At 45.0% G+C, this 14,552-nt stretch overlaps 1 protein-coding gene across 1 annotated transcript in view; it reads right to left on the bottom strand.

The window, feature by feature from the left end:
* LOC132581088 (uncharacterized) overlaps nt 1-14,552 on the bottom strand; it is a 61,006-nt gene that overhangs the window by 42,081 nt on the left and 4,373 nt on the right. The window contains exons 2-5 of the mRNA XM_060252127.1: nt 10,466-10,573; nt 7,329-7,404; nt 6,514-6,670; nt 4,529-4,574 (exon numbers count right to left, since the gene is read on the bottom strand). Of these exons, the coding sequence (XP_060108110.1) occupies nt 4,529-4,574; nt 6,514-6,670; nt 7,329-7,404; nt 10,466-10,573 (387 nt within the window). The remainder of the gene's footprint in view (nt 1-4,528; nt 4,575-6,513; nt 6,671-7,328; nt 7,405-10,465; nt 10,574-14,552) is intronic.

Genomic DNA, 14,552 nt, shown 5'->3' with positions numbered 1-14,552 from the left:
AGGAGGCATTCTCTTCCCATCACTCTTCAGCTGAAATTTGTATGTGAAAGGGTAAATGCTTGCTCATAACTCCTGTATGGTCTAGTTATTAAATCAAGTGTATAGAACCTGTTCCCAAGCATGCAAATTGTTAGGATCAGGGCTTTTTTTTTGAGCAAGAACACATAGGGATGCAGTTCCGGCTGGCTTGGCATCAGGGGGTGTGGCCTAATATGCAAATGAGTTCCTGCTGGGATTGTGTATACAGAACACATCACACAGCAAGATGTTATGCCAATGCTGAAAAGACTTTCCCCCAGATTTGCCCAGAACATTATGATCAAGACATGGCAACCAAAACTGCACACAGTATTCCAAATGAGGCAACAGCACCCTACCTCTATACAGGTGCATTACAATATTAGCCCCTAATATTACAATATTATTTTCATTCCAATCCCCAGGTACCAGCAGGGGATCCCCCAGTTTTGCAGGCTCCTTCTCATCCCCAGTCAGCTGGCCAGCTGGGGGGAAGCTCTGCCCCAACAGCCACCATGTGCCTTTCCATCTCAGAGGGCTAGAAGGAGTTTGGAAATGCTTGCTTTTTAGGTGTGCGTGCCTTTAAATTTGTAGGAGCCAGGCTGAATGGGGCTTGGGTGAGCCAGCAGAACAACATGACTGCTCTCAGCGAACTGCTAGAAAGAAAGGGAAACTAGCACAACAAATGGAGGGGTTGTTTTACATTCCTTTCAGAAGTCACTTGCACAGTAAAATAGAGAGTAAAGAGTAAACTAGAACCTTGTTAGTCTGAAGAACTTGGTTGAATATACAGCAGTTGGTTACATTCAGCAACTCTGTGAGTAAATTGCCCCAGTAAGATCACAAAAGTGTGGGATTGCAAACTGCTTATTTTGACTGGTGTGTGTGTGTGAGAGAGAGAGAGAGAGAGAGAGAGGACATGCAGCTGCTGGGGTATGAGGAAATAAAGACTGTATTCAGGGGAACTGCAATGCTGTATTTTTATTTATTTATTTTAGGGAATGTGAAAGTCTCCTGGCTCCACTCTCAAAGTCCTAAAATATTTTCTGAGTTAGACTTGGCAACCCTATGCTGCACACTGAGTTAATGTTTTCGGTTAGCTACTGATTGCAAACATGCAAAGAAATGTCTCCTGCATTCAGGGAGTCCAGAGGCACACAGCCCAATCCTGCCTCGGCCCAGACTTGCAAAGCAGAATCGCAAATCCCACCCTGATTTGTGGCACAATTTGTTGAAACCAAAATGCGGATCTGGAAGAAGTTACCAACTTTGCTAGGAAAAATGGGGTGGTGGGAGAAAAGGGAGCAAGACGGAACTGGCCCATTCAGACAGTGGGCGTTTTCGCACTGACCTGAATCAGCAGCGACGCCCCTCTTCACCGCGCAGGATTGGCGCGGATTTCGCACTAATTGCCGGGAGCACCCGGAAGAGCCGGAAAGTCCCGCGGCTTTTGCGGCGCAAATGGAAACTGGTTTTTGGCGGTTTCCGTTTGCGCCGCAAAAGCCACAGGACTTTCCGGCTCTTTCCGGGACTTTCCGGCTCCGCGGCAATTAGTGCGAAATCCGCGCCGATCCTGCGCGGTGAAGAGGAGCGTCGCTGCTGATTAAGGTCAGTGCGAAAACAGCCAGTGTGTACAATACAGAACACCCTTTGCCATGCAAAATGCCAAACCACAGCAACCAAACGAAACCACATTCCCACATTTGAACCAAAGGATCCATCATAGATTTTACCTGCCAGGATCACTTTGCCCAGATGGGTCAGTTTCGCTTTGCCAGCTAGCGTGGCAGAGGCTTAGCAGTGAGGTCTGGGGAAAAGGTTAAGGAAAAGACTTTTCGCAGATGCAATGAAAAGGCCACGCAGAGAGGGATGCAGCTGCTTCAGCCCAAAAGCAGAGTGCTTTGTGCAAATGACCAACTGCTCCAGAAAGCAGAGCAGAGAAGAAATGAAGCTTTGACTCCCAGCCCCACCTCAACCACAACCTGCCCGCCAGTGAGTGCCTAGCAAAATTTGTGCAGGGTGTGGCTATTAAGGTCAAAGTTCAACTTTACCTACCTGATTGTAGCTGAAAGTCACTTGCTTGGTATTAATTCGGATTGTGAAAAGTTATGTATATAATTTGATAGTTCTCTGTATTATTGCATGTCTCTCCGGGGAGCCCTCCCCTAACTTTATAAAAAAAAGAGAGAGGAAGTACCTGCCTGCATGTTAAGGTAGCAATGCGACTGAGTTCTCCAGCATGCACAAGACACACACAGTCAGTGGTGCACACCCTTAGGCACCAGCTGAGCATGAGAGCAGCGTGCCCCAGAGGAAGCACCTGTGCATTCAGGATGAAATGCGGTGCATCCAGGGGGAAAATCCGTGTGGGGTTATGTACCAACTCACGCTAGAGGGAACTATGACTGTGATGCTCTAGAGTCTGCACTTGAATTTGCAATTTCCTGCAGGAGAACTGATCTCTGTAGTCTGGAGATGAATTGTAATTTTCCAGACCCCACCCTGAAGTTGGTAACCGAAACATGGGTTGGATCTAAACCTTGGCTGATTTCGCACTCACCCTTACTCCGCCCTCACGTCTGTCTTCTCCGCGTGGCATCCTCCCGATTTCCCACTATTTGCGCCGGGGCTACAGCAAACATCGCGGTTTTCAAGCAGCAAACGGAAACTGGTTTTTAGCAGTTTCCGTTTGCTGCGCGAAAACCACGATGTATGCTGCAGCCCCAGCGCAAATAGTGGGAAATCGGGAGGATGCCACGCACAGAAGACAGACGTGAGGGCGGAGTAAGGGTGAGTGCAAAATCGGTCCTTGTTTTTCTGTGGTGCCCTTCTGGCAGTGGATAAACTAGAGCCATGTCCAGTGATTCTAATGTACATCTCCACGGTTCCCTCAGTGCAGGGGGGGAGGGATGTTCCCTGAGGGGAAGCAGGAAGGTTACAGCCTCATGCTGAGCTCTACTCATGCTATTTTGGTCCACACAAATGCTTCCATTAATCCACAGGTGTAGTTTTCACAGCTAAAGCATCATTTAAAAAGCCATTCCAGAACAATACATCATGTAGAAGAAGATGAAGAAGATATTGGATTTATATCCCGTCCTCTACTCCGAAGAGTCTCAGAGCGGCTCACAATCTCTTTTCCCTTCCTCCCCCCACAACAGACACCCTGTGAGGTGGGTGGGGCTGGAGAGGGCTCTCACAGCAGCTGCCCTTTCAAGGACAACCTCTGCCAGAGCTATGGCTGACCCAAGGCCATGCTAGCAGGTGCAAGTGGAGGAGTGGGGAATCAAACCCGGTTCTCCCAGATAAGAGTCTGCACACTTAACCACTACACCAAACTGGCTCTCCAGTAGAAAGGGGGAGGGGTGAAGCAAGAAGGGGAATCATCCCCCCTCCCTCAAATATCCTAAATGCAATACAAAAGTATATATAACTTATACCTTTACAAAAATGTACAAATATATTCATAAAATCTAATCAATAATACAGAGAACAATCAAATTAGATACACAACTTTTCACAATCCAAATTAATACCAAGCAAGTGAATTTCAACTACAATCAGATAGGTAAAGTTGAACTTCGAATGCAACTTCAAAAGTTAGAAGTTGAGACTCTGATTTCAGAAGCTGAAAAGGAATATGGGGCAAACTATGGGTAATGGCTTCAGTATTGAGATTTACCTTTAAAGCCATAGTCCTAGATCCAAGTTGTACTTTCTGAAGCAAAGTCAAAGTTCAGCCTTATCTACTTGATTATAGCTGAAATTCAGCTTCTGTGTTATCTTGCAAATTGTGCAGTTTTGTTTGCCTTGTTTGATATTTCTCTGTATAATTGATTGGATTTTATCCATATTTTTGTAAATATATGTAAATGTACACATATATATATAAGTACACAGACTTTAATATATATTCAGAGCAGAAGTAGAAGTTACGGCGACCACAGGTCCAATCCTTGGCTGTTAACACCATTTTAGATAATATTTGGCCATTTAAAGTGCCATGTCAGGCCCTTAGCATGGTGAGACCAGGCAATCTTGTCTCCCGCCCACACCTTTTCAAGTGCCAAAATTCCCCTCCGTAGCTGTCTTGACACTTGAAAAGCCATGGGACACATGCAATCTCACCTGGTCCCACTGTGCAATGAATGGCCATATTTTTCTCTAAATGGCATCAGAAGGCACAGTTTGGGCCCCTGGCCACAATAACATCTATTTTGGCTCTCAATGTACTGATTATGATCCTCTGTTTCTTAAATTGGATTATTTTGAGGTCCCTTCCCGCCCCCCCCCCCCCTGGTTTTCATTTAGGCAGTGAATGCTGTCACTGAAATCGGGCAGTATAATTTAAATTTCGGAGCCCAGTAGCTGGACCATTTTCACTAGCCTAGTTATAGCCACATTCAGTGCTGTAATGCTGTTTTCAGAAGTATCACTCAAACAGTGGCAAAATACGATGAAACCCTCTGAATGTAACAAGACGCCGTATGGTTTGGCCCAGAAATCTTACCCAAAAGGTCTTCATTACCAAGGATGGAGATCATTGGATCATACCACTGAAATCACATTTTTTTAAAGGTAAGAAAAAAAAGCATAATTAGCACAATTTACACGTCGGTCACAAAACCATCAGAAAGATGGATGAATTAGTGAAAATTGGAACATTCAGAGAGCTGCATAATTAGCTACTGAGAGATTGGAGGCTGAGAGATCAGACACCTCTCAACTAAACTAGAAGGCAAGATCTAAGGACCACTGTAGAGCCATCCTTTTGACCCAAAATAATAAACTGAAGCATTTAAAGAAGAACATTTCTAGCCTAGTTATGGTTAAAAATTGACTTGAAGATTACAAACTTGGGGAACCCCATCACTTGGATATTAATATAATAATAATTTTATTTATATCCCGCCCTCCTCACCGAAGCAGGCTCAGGGCGGCTCACAGACATGGAAGTACCATGATTACATTTAATACATTATACGGTAAAATACATTAAAATACATCAAATAAATAATTAGTTAAAACCATTACAATTATTTGTAATAATTGTATTAACATAGGCATATCACATATATATATCAGGCATTAAGTAAAGGAGGTTTTGGGGTGCAGCGTGGGGAAGACAGGGACCTCAGTGGGGTACAATGTCGTAGAGTTCACCCTCCAAAGGATCTCTGTAGTCTGGAGATGACATGTAATTCCAGGCGATCCCCAGGTCCCATTTGGAGACAGGCATCCCCAAGTAAAGGCCTCAGATTGCTTTTAAGTCCTAGATCAGGAGTGGCTAAACTGCAGCTTGGGAGCCACACGTGGCTCTATCGTGCATATCATGTGGCTCTCAGAGGTCAAGGGGGAACTTAATGCAGGCTTACTCTCAAATAAGCATTCTTAGCATTGGGACCTCAGTCTGCCTCTGAGCGCTCGACCCATAGGCAGGCAACTACTTCTGCCATGGGCAGGGCCGGCGCTAGCTGTCCTCCCGCTAGAGGCAGCCCCTTGCGTCGCACCCTCCTCCCCAAAGCTCCCTCTATGGAGCTGACATCATTGTGCAGGAGGAGAGAGCGATGGGTGGTGCACAGCACTGCTGCTGCACCGCCGCTCCCCCCCTGCAGTAAGTTCAGCGCGCTGTTTTAGTAGCATTGGTCGCTTTTGGGCTGGAAGTGACTGGCGCCACTAAAACAGCACGCTGAGCTTACTGCAGGGGGGGGGGAAGTGCTCCTCCGATCCTGCCTTCAAGGCAGGGTTGGAGGAGTGCTCTGTGTGGGTAAGGGGGCACCTCGCGGCACCCCCAGACAGGGTAGCACTCAAGGCCGCTGCCTACCCCGCCTACTCCCACGCGCTGGCCCTGGCCATGTGAGAAGCGGGGAAGGAGGGGGAAAATTAGCAGGCTTGCAAGCTCTTCTCCACCAGAGAGGTCACCTGGAGACCTAGAGTGGGAGAAGAGAGCACAAGAGCCGAGGGAGCCACTGGAAGGAAGGAGAGAATTAAAAAGGGTGGTACTTAGTTTCGTAGCTCTTGTAGGAGCTGTATTTACTAAAAGACAGATGCATAATGATGCAAATGGTGGTGATTTATATGGTACATGTGCGTTTCCTTCTCCCACTGGTTCCAAAAAATAATTCCCTAACCTTTTCCTATTTCTTGTCTTATGGGGACTGTTATTCCCAGCTTTTGCTCTCTCTCTTTTTTAAAAAAAGGTCTCCTTCTAGCATGGTCATGTTGTAAAGTGTATACATGTATATTTTATCTTTCTGTGCAAAGAAAGTCTTAAGAGTTTTAATAAAGACAGGTGTGTAATATTTTTCAAGTCTTGCAGCTCTCAAATATCTGCCATATATTCTACGTGGCTTTACATTACGTAAGTTTGGCCACCCCTGTCCTAGATAAAGAGCATTTACACAGATATGAGGTGAAGTATTTTCATTATTCTAAATTTTCTCTCCCCCCCCCCCCCCCCAGTTTTTTTTTTCCTGGATTATTTTATATTCCCACCTCAAGCAGCCTGGGAGCTCTGACTAGCTGCTGAATGGCCACAGCCAGTAATTTCCCACACAACGCCTGACGCAGGAAGTACCGCCCTCGGCCTTGTGCTGTGAGCACCTTCTCACAAGAATTCGTTTCCTCAGTCAGGATTGACAGACGGGCCGTACTATAGGGAAAGAGAAGACAGCATTACACAGAGCTTCATTTGACTTTTATTTGACTTGTTAAATGAAAACGGGAACGTTGCCCAAGTTCCACTCAAAATACGAAGGATTACAAATTAGGCTGAAAAATTCCGTGTCTCCTTCAATTCTTTCTTCAATACATCATAAGGATCAGCATTACGTATCATGGGAATAATAAATTCTGCTCCAAAGGAAAATACTTCCCCCCACCGTGACTACTATATACACAAAACAATGTAATGAGAAAGCAAAACACACATATTAGGCCTGATTAAAAACTATGAGCGCCTCTCATTATGGCACAATTTTAGTATATCACTTTATAGATTATACAGTAACAGGTTGAAGAAAAACAGTGTGGGCAAGACAAGAATTAGAAAACCAAGATTCTTTTGTTTCTTACATTTTTATCTTACCCTTCCCCCAGTAAGCTCAGTTTCCACTTGGCCTTTTATCCTCACAAAAATCCTGTGAGACAGGTTAAACCGAGAGATGGTGACTGGATTAAGGTCAGTCTGTAAGCTTTGTGACTGGATGGGGATTTGGACAAAGACAGGTTAATGCTCTATCCACAGCCCCATCTTGGCTCTTTGCCTCTTAGACCTGCAGCCTCACAAGCTGTTGCTGCAGACCACTTACCTGTGATGGGTCACCTGGTGAGGAAGCTGTTCTATCCAATGCCAATAGTCTCTCTTCTTGAAACCCAGAACTGGTTCTGCAGAGGACAAGAAGACTTTCTTTTACAAAAACTGCAACACAGACGTGCATTACCTTGCACAACCAAACACCACCAGCATTATTTTTATGTTTCTGTAACACAGGGAGAATTTAACAGCCTCACAAAACTAACTCGGAGGCAGTCAAAATTAGAGCATATTTACATCAGGCATCAACCCTGATGAAATTAGAGCATATTTACATCAGGAGAGCCAGTTTGGTGTAGTGGTTAAGTGTGTGGACTCTAATCTGGGAGAACCGGGTTTGATTCCCCACTCCTCCACTTGCACTTGCTGACATGGCCTTGGGTCAGCCATAGCTCTGGCAGAGGTTGTCCTTGAAAGGGCAGCTGCTGTGAGAGCCCTATCAGCCCCACCCACCTCACAGGGTGTCTGTTGTGGGGGAGGAGGGGAAAGGAGATTGTAGGCCGCTCTGAGGCTCTGTTCTTGAAAGGGCAGTTGCTGTGAGAGTCCTCTCAGCCCCACCCACCTCACAGGGTGTCTGTTGTGGGGGAGGAAGGGAAAGGAGATTGTGAGCCGCTCTGAGACTCTTCGGAGTGGAGGGCGGGGTACAAATCCAATATCATCATCATCAACCCTTGGGGTTCAAAGTGTTGTTGTTGGCTGCCACTATTACAAGGTGAGTAAGGAGGGGAAGGGACCTGGTTCTCTGTATGCAAGGACCAACAATATGTATATAGACAAAGGTCTATCACAGTTGGTGTGGGTATGAAAAGTTTCTACTCTAAACAAACTTGATGTCTGCACAGACTGCAAAAATTCCTTGCATATGCATAGATGGCTGATCCATACACAACAAACGGGGTGCACTTTCCTTCCTTGGTCACCGTGCGGCAATGGTGCCCTTAGTTGCCGCTTCATATTCCCTCGCAAGCTGTGTCCGATGATCCACGTAGTAATGTCCAACCAATTGTAAACTACATTCACTAAAGGCCCCCTTTTGGACACACACCTTAATGTGGTGAGGGGGTTTGTGTGTGTCAGTGAAGCTGAGAGCAACACTGTAAGGGGTCTAAACTCCTAGCAGAGTCACTCAAGGCAAAATGGTCACAGCTCAGATGCATCCATCCCCTTTGCGGGGATCAATGGCCACATCAGCAGAACGGAAAAGACAGCTCCAATGGCGAAGGGGGCAGAGGAATCCTTGAAGGGCTGCTACTAAACCGTAGCAGTAGTGGGAAGTGTCACCTGTGGCCACTCTTTTGTAAATAACAGCAGTGTCGCTTCAGCTAGCCCTGGTTAGTACTGCGCAGAAAAAGGCAATGTAAGCCACTTCTGACCAGCTCTTACCTTGAAAACCCAATAATAAGTCAATCCAAAATGGAAAGAAAGATGCAGTGCTGGAAGACGGAACCCCAGTTCAAATGGCACTCAGTCAGCTACTGGGGAAGAACTAAGGACAACAACGACTACCACTAATGACAGGATGTTTTGGAGGACATTAATTCATAGAATTGCCGTAAGTCGGAAGTGACTTAATGGTACTTAACACACACGCATTCACTACAGGTCCTCTAACAGTTAGTATTATCAGTGTACCAAAATTTTTCTGCGCCATCAAAATTGAAAGTTCGGGGTTCTTCAGGAAGAAGTCAAAAGGGTTAAAGTGGTTAGGTATGTGTGCCTGCTGAGGGAGTGGCCATCCTCACTCTTTCCCCCTCATATTCCCCCTCCCAAGCCTTACGCGGCCTGGGACCAACATACCTGCGGGACTGTCTCCTTCCATATATGCCCGGGAAGTCATTACATTCGGCCTCCCAACATCTGTTGGCTGTCCCCGGCCCAAGAGACACCCGCCTTGTCTCAACTAGGGCCAGGGCTTTTTCAGTCCTGGCCCCAACCTGGTGGAATCAGCTCCCTACAGAGATCCGGGCCCTACCTGGCTTATTAACCTTCCATAGAGCTGTTCCGCCAGGCTTTTCGTTGAAGCTGCGGACGTCTGTTCTTGATCTGCCAGCACTGTCACCTGTGCTATAAAACAGAATAATACCTGCCATCTCTATGGGATATCATGATGTGAGATGGCTAGGATGGGCAATAGGTGATTATGGTTTATTTTTTGAGTGCTGTTGAATTGTCTGTTTATAAAATGTTTTTATTATATTTTATTGTTTTATCATATGTTGTACTCCGCCCTGAGCCCCACGGGGAATAGGCAAAATAGAAATATACTAAAATTTTTTTAAAAATGTTCCAAAGGGGAGAGGACTCTGGCATCCAGGTCCTTCTTCTTGCCCTGCCTCAAACCCAGTCTCAACAGCCCTTTTTCTCCCTCTGGAAGGGCTTCGAGAGGCTGCTGGGGAATCCTGCTGAAAATTTAGATAGTCCTCCCTGCAGGTCCTGCAGTTCCACCCTTGACCTCTTTTCATATATGAGGTGGGGAACGGAGAGGGCTCTTCTGCACTGTTGCCTATGGCAGCCCACAGCTGAGAGCACTGCAGTGGGTTGCCAAGGCAATAGCCCAGCTTAATTGGTTGTCTTGAAGAGCCATCTGCACTCCTGGGGCTTCCCCACCTGCACCAAATGTGAGCCTGGACTTACAAGGCATGAAGGAAGCTATCTGTTAAAGGTCCTGGGCTCTTTCTCCACCACTGTCTCCTTGGGCTGCTTCTCAGATGCCAGGCAAGATGGAGTCCTAGACTCCTCACCAGTACGTACTGTTGAAATCTTTTTATTCCAGCTGCAGAATATGGGTTTTCTGACCACAGAACATGAGAAATTCAGAACAGGATCCTTCTTGTGTCTTTGAACATTACAGTTAAATGAGTACAAAGTGTTTCACCCTTTTCTAGTTTGGATTTCACATGCCATTGGTTGATACATCTGCGTGGTGCCTCCAGCCTTCCTGATTTGCCAATATAGTTAAATGTGACACAATATGGAACTGTCAAAGCCTAAACTGACAGGGTCATACAGGCTGCGTGACACTTTCCAGTCTTGCTTTGCTATTGTCCTCTTTTCTTTACAACTCTGCCCCCCAATCATCCCCGTGTACTGCCCACAGAACATCCACTCATGGCACAAAGTCAACCCACTCACGCTTTATTCCTTTCCGAAGAATCATTTCCAGGATCTCACAAAAGGGCTGTAGATGTGGGGAAGTGTCTGTACAGAGGCTAGTTCCTTCCTGAAGACTGCGAATGCACACTGGGGGACGGAGGGGGGGGGGAGGAGAATAGAGAAACAACAAGCATGACATTCCAAACAAAGTTGCCAGTAGAAGTATTTAAAATCCATTCTTTTCATTGTTCTTATAATGGTTCCTTCCTCTGCAGTACACTGTAGTTATAAATTGCATCCCTTACCCAAACATACCAAGACAAATAGTTTGCCTTTAGTGGCTGCGTACCTCTTTTGTAGAACAGCTGCTTCGATAATGTACATAAAAGGTATACGAAACACGCATCCAACCCACTTTGGATAATGCTCTTTTTTAAAAAAGGTGTCCTTTAGCTAGCTGGAAAATATTATGCAAGCACCGCTAACCTGATAATTGGGTAAATTTCTTTGGGAAGGGTTTCCAACATTTAGCAAAGCTGTATGTTTAATCTGAACAAAGAATATAGACTCAGACTCTAACCTAGGCTTCCCAATCCCCAGGTGCCAGCGGGAGATCCCCCGGTTTTACAGGCTCTCCCCCACACAGCCATTATGCACCTCCATGAACAATTCCCATAAGGAATGATGGGGAATTGATCCACGGGTATCGGGAGCTCTGGGGGGAGCGGTTTTTTGAGGTAGAGGTGCCAAATTTTCAGTATAGCATCTAGTGCCTCTTCCCAAAATGCCTCCCCCAAGTTTTAAAAGTATTGGACCAGGGGGTCCAATTCTACGAGCCCCAAAAGAAGGTGCCCCTATCCTTCATTGTTTTCTATGGAAGGAAGGCATTTTAAAAGGTGTGCCGTCCCTTTAAATGTGATGGCCAGAACTCCCTTGGAGTTCAATTCTGCTTGTCACACCCGTGCTCCTGGCTCCGCCCCCTATGTCTCCTGGCTCCACCCCCAAAGTCCCCAGATATTTCTTGAATTGGAGTTGGCAACCCTACTCTAACCGCAAAACCTGGACACTGCGTAATGGGAGACAGCTGCCATACCACAGAACTGACAGTCTTGGCCGACACCGCTGCACTAGCATTATGAGTACCATAACCGTTAAAGATCCTGGATTGTTGCTGATTATTGATTTTGTAATATTATTATTTTATTGCCTAGTATTGTTTTTAAGTCTTACATGTTGATGTTGTCTTATTGGTTGTTAGCTGCCCTGAGCCTGTTAAGCGGAGGGTAGGATATAAATCTAATAAAATAAAATAAATATAAATAAATGTATACAGCATTGGGTTAGGGACCAGCAAATTGTATACATTGATGGTGTTGCAATATTTTTTTTCAAAATGCTCAAACATACCCTTTTGTTACTAGAAGGGACAATTTGCTTCTTGGATAAATCACTGTGATTTGCTTTATGTGGGGCTGCTTTATGTGGGGATACAGCCAGGTGCTGTGTAGTCAGTACCGAATTCTGGCTCCTAACACATGGCTAGAAGTGGACACAGAGAAGATCGTTCTTGCTCAGTTGCTCTGGCCACCAATGTATTTCAGAGAATGGCTGAAGATATGAGTTAACAAGATATGAGTTAACAGATTGAGTTAACAAGAGAGGAGAGGAGGTCCTACAACTGATTAAAGAATTAAAAACTAATAAGTCACCAGGTCCGGATGGCATACATCCAAGAGTTCTGAAAGAACTCAAAGTTGAACTTGTGGATCTCCTGACAAAAATATGTAGTAATCTTTCATTGAAATCTGCCTCTGTTCCTGAGGACTGGAAGGTAGCAAATGTCACCCCCATCTTTAAAAAGGGTTCCAGAGGAGATGCAGGAAATTACAGACCAGTCAGTCTGACTTCAATCCCAGGAAAGTTGGTAGAAAGCATTATCAAGGACAGAATGTGTAGGCACATTGATGAACACAAGTTATTGAGGAATACTCAGCATGGGTTCTGTAAGGGAAGATCTTGCCTCACTAACCTGTTACAGTTCTTTGAGGTGGTGAAGAAACATGTGGACAAAGGGGACTCAATAGATGTTTTTTACCTTGATTTCCAGAAAGCTATTGATAAAGTTCCTCGTCAAAGGCTCCTTAGTAAGCTCGAGAGTCATGGAGTAAAAGGACAGGTCCTCTTGTGGATCAAAAACTGGCTAATTAATAGGAAGCAGAGAGTGAGTATAAATGTGCAGTCTTCACAGTGGAGGACGGTAAGCAGTGGGGTGCCACAGGGCTCCATACTGGGTCCCACGCTCTTTAACTTGTTCATTAATGATCTGGAGTTGGGAGTAAGCAGTGAAGTGGCCAAGTTTGCAGATGACACTAAATTGTTCAGGGTGGTGAGAACCAGAGAGGATTGTGAGGCATTCCAAAGGGATCTGTTGAGGCTGGGTGAGTGGGCATCAACGTGGCAGTGAGGTTCAATGTGGCCAAGTGCAAAGTAATGCACATTGAGGCCAAGAATCCCAGCTACAAATACAAGTTGATGGGTTGTGAACTGGCAGAGACTGACCAAGAGAGAGATCTTGGGGTCATGGTAGATAACTCACTGAAAATGTCAAGACAGTGTGCAATAAAAAAGGCCAACGCCATGCTGGGAATTATTAGGAAGAGAATTGAAAACAAATCAGCCAGTATCATAATGCCCCTGTATAAATCAATGGTGCAGTCTCATTTGGAATACTGTGTACAATTCTGGTCACTGCACCTCAAAAAGGATATTATAGCATTGGGAAAAGTCCAGAAAAGGGCAATTAGAATTATTAAAGGTTTGGAACACTTTCCCTATGAAGAAACATTAAAACGCTTGGGGCTCTTTAGCTTGGAGAAACGTCGACTGCGGAGTGACATGACAGAGGTTTATAAGATTATGCATGGGATGGAGAAAGTAGAGAAAGAAGTCCTTTTCTCCCTTTCTCACAATTCAAGAACTCGTGGGCATTCAATGAAATTGCTGAGCAGTCGAGTCAATATGGATAAAAGGAAGTACTTCTTCACCCAAAGGGAGATTAACATGTGGAATTCACTGCCATAGGAGGTGGTGGCGGCTACAAGCATAGCCAGCTTTAAGAGGGGATTGGATAAAAATATGGAGCAAAGGTCCATCAGTGGCTATTAGCCACAACATATATATGTGTGTGTGTGTGTATATATATGTATGTATGTATATGTGTGTGTGTATATATATACATACACACACACACACATATATTGGCCACTGTGTGACACAGAGTGTTGGACTGGATGGGCCATTGGCCTGATCCAACATGGTTTCTCTTATGTTCTTATGTCCACAGCCTGGCATAGCAAACCTGAAGGAGCACCTTCTCTCATGTGAATTTCCCTGTCTATATAATCAGGTGATCATGGCTGGCTTCACATTGAGGCAAAATGAGGTGGTGGTGGCCTCAGACATTAGGATTTTCTTTTTAGGAGAGGGGTGGCATTCTATGCTGTTGCTTTGCCCCCACACCTGTTGTCATTATATTAATCTCCGCTCCCAGGAGCCAGAACATCCATTCCTCTTTCCTTCCTTGTTCCCCAAGTGTCTGCTTAAAAAGCTTAGCAATCTGAAAACATGAAGGTTCTTTCTACCACATGTGGTGGACCTGCGAAAAGGCGAAACAATTTTGGACAATGGTTCAACAAGAGATCTCAAAAATCTTGGGTTATCATATTAGGAGAGAACCAGATGTCTTTCTGGTGGGATTACAAATGGAAAGCTTTCCGAAGCAAGACAGAACATTGTTGTGGTATTTGCTTTCAGCTGCGAGAACATTGTACGCGCAAATGTGGAAGCAAGACAGAACACCTGAAAAATGGGACTGGGTCTTAAAGGTTCTTAACTGGAGTGAAATGGACAAACTTACTAGAATCTTAAAAGACAATAATTTGGAGAAGTTTAAAGAAGACGAGTAAATTCCAAAGTTACGTGGAAATACAATGGAGGGTGAAGAGACATTTAGTAGTTTATGACAACATTAATTGAACTTTAAATGATAAAGAAGAATCGTGATTATTAAGTTAGTAGGATATAGTTACATGGTAATTATACATATATGAGTTAAGATAACATTAAG

The sequence above is a fragment of the Heteronotia binoei genome, chromosome 13, assembly GCF_032191835.1.
Source record: "Heteronotia binoei isolate CCM8104 ecotype False Entrance Well chromosome 13, APGP_CSIRO_Hbin_v1, whole genome shotgun sequence".
NCBI lineage: Eukaryota > Metazoa > Chordata > Lepidosauria > Squamata > Gekkonidae > Heteronotia > Heteronotia binoei.
The sequence above is the reverse complement of the archived record's forward strand: the minus strand, read 5'-3'. Positions and strand labels throughout refer to the sequence as shown.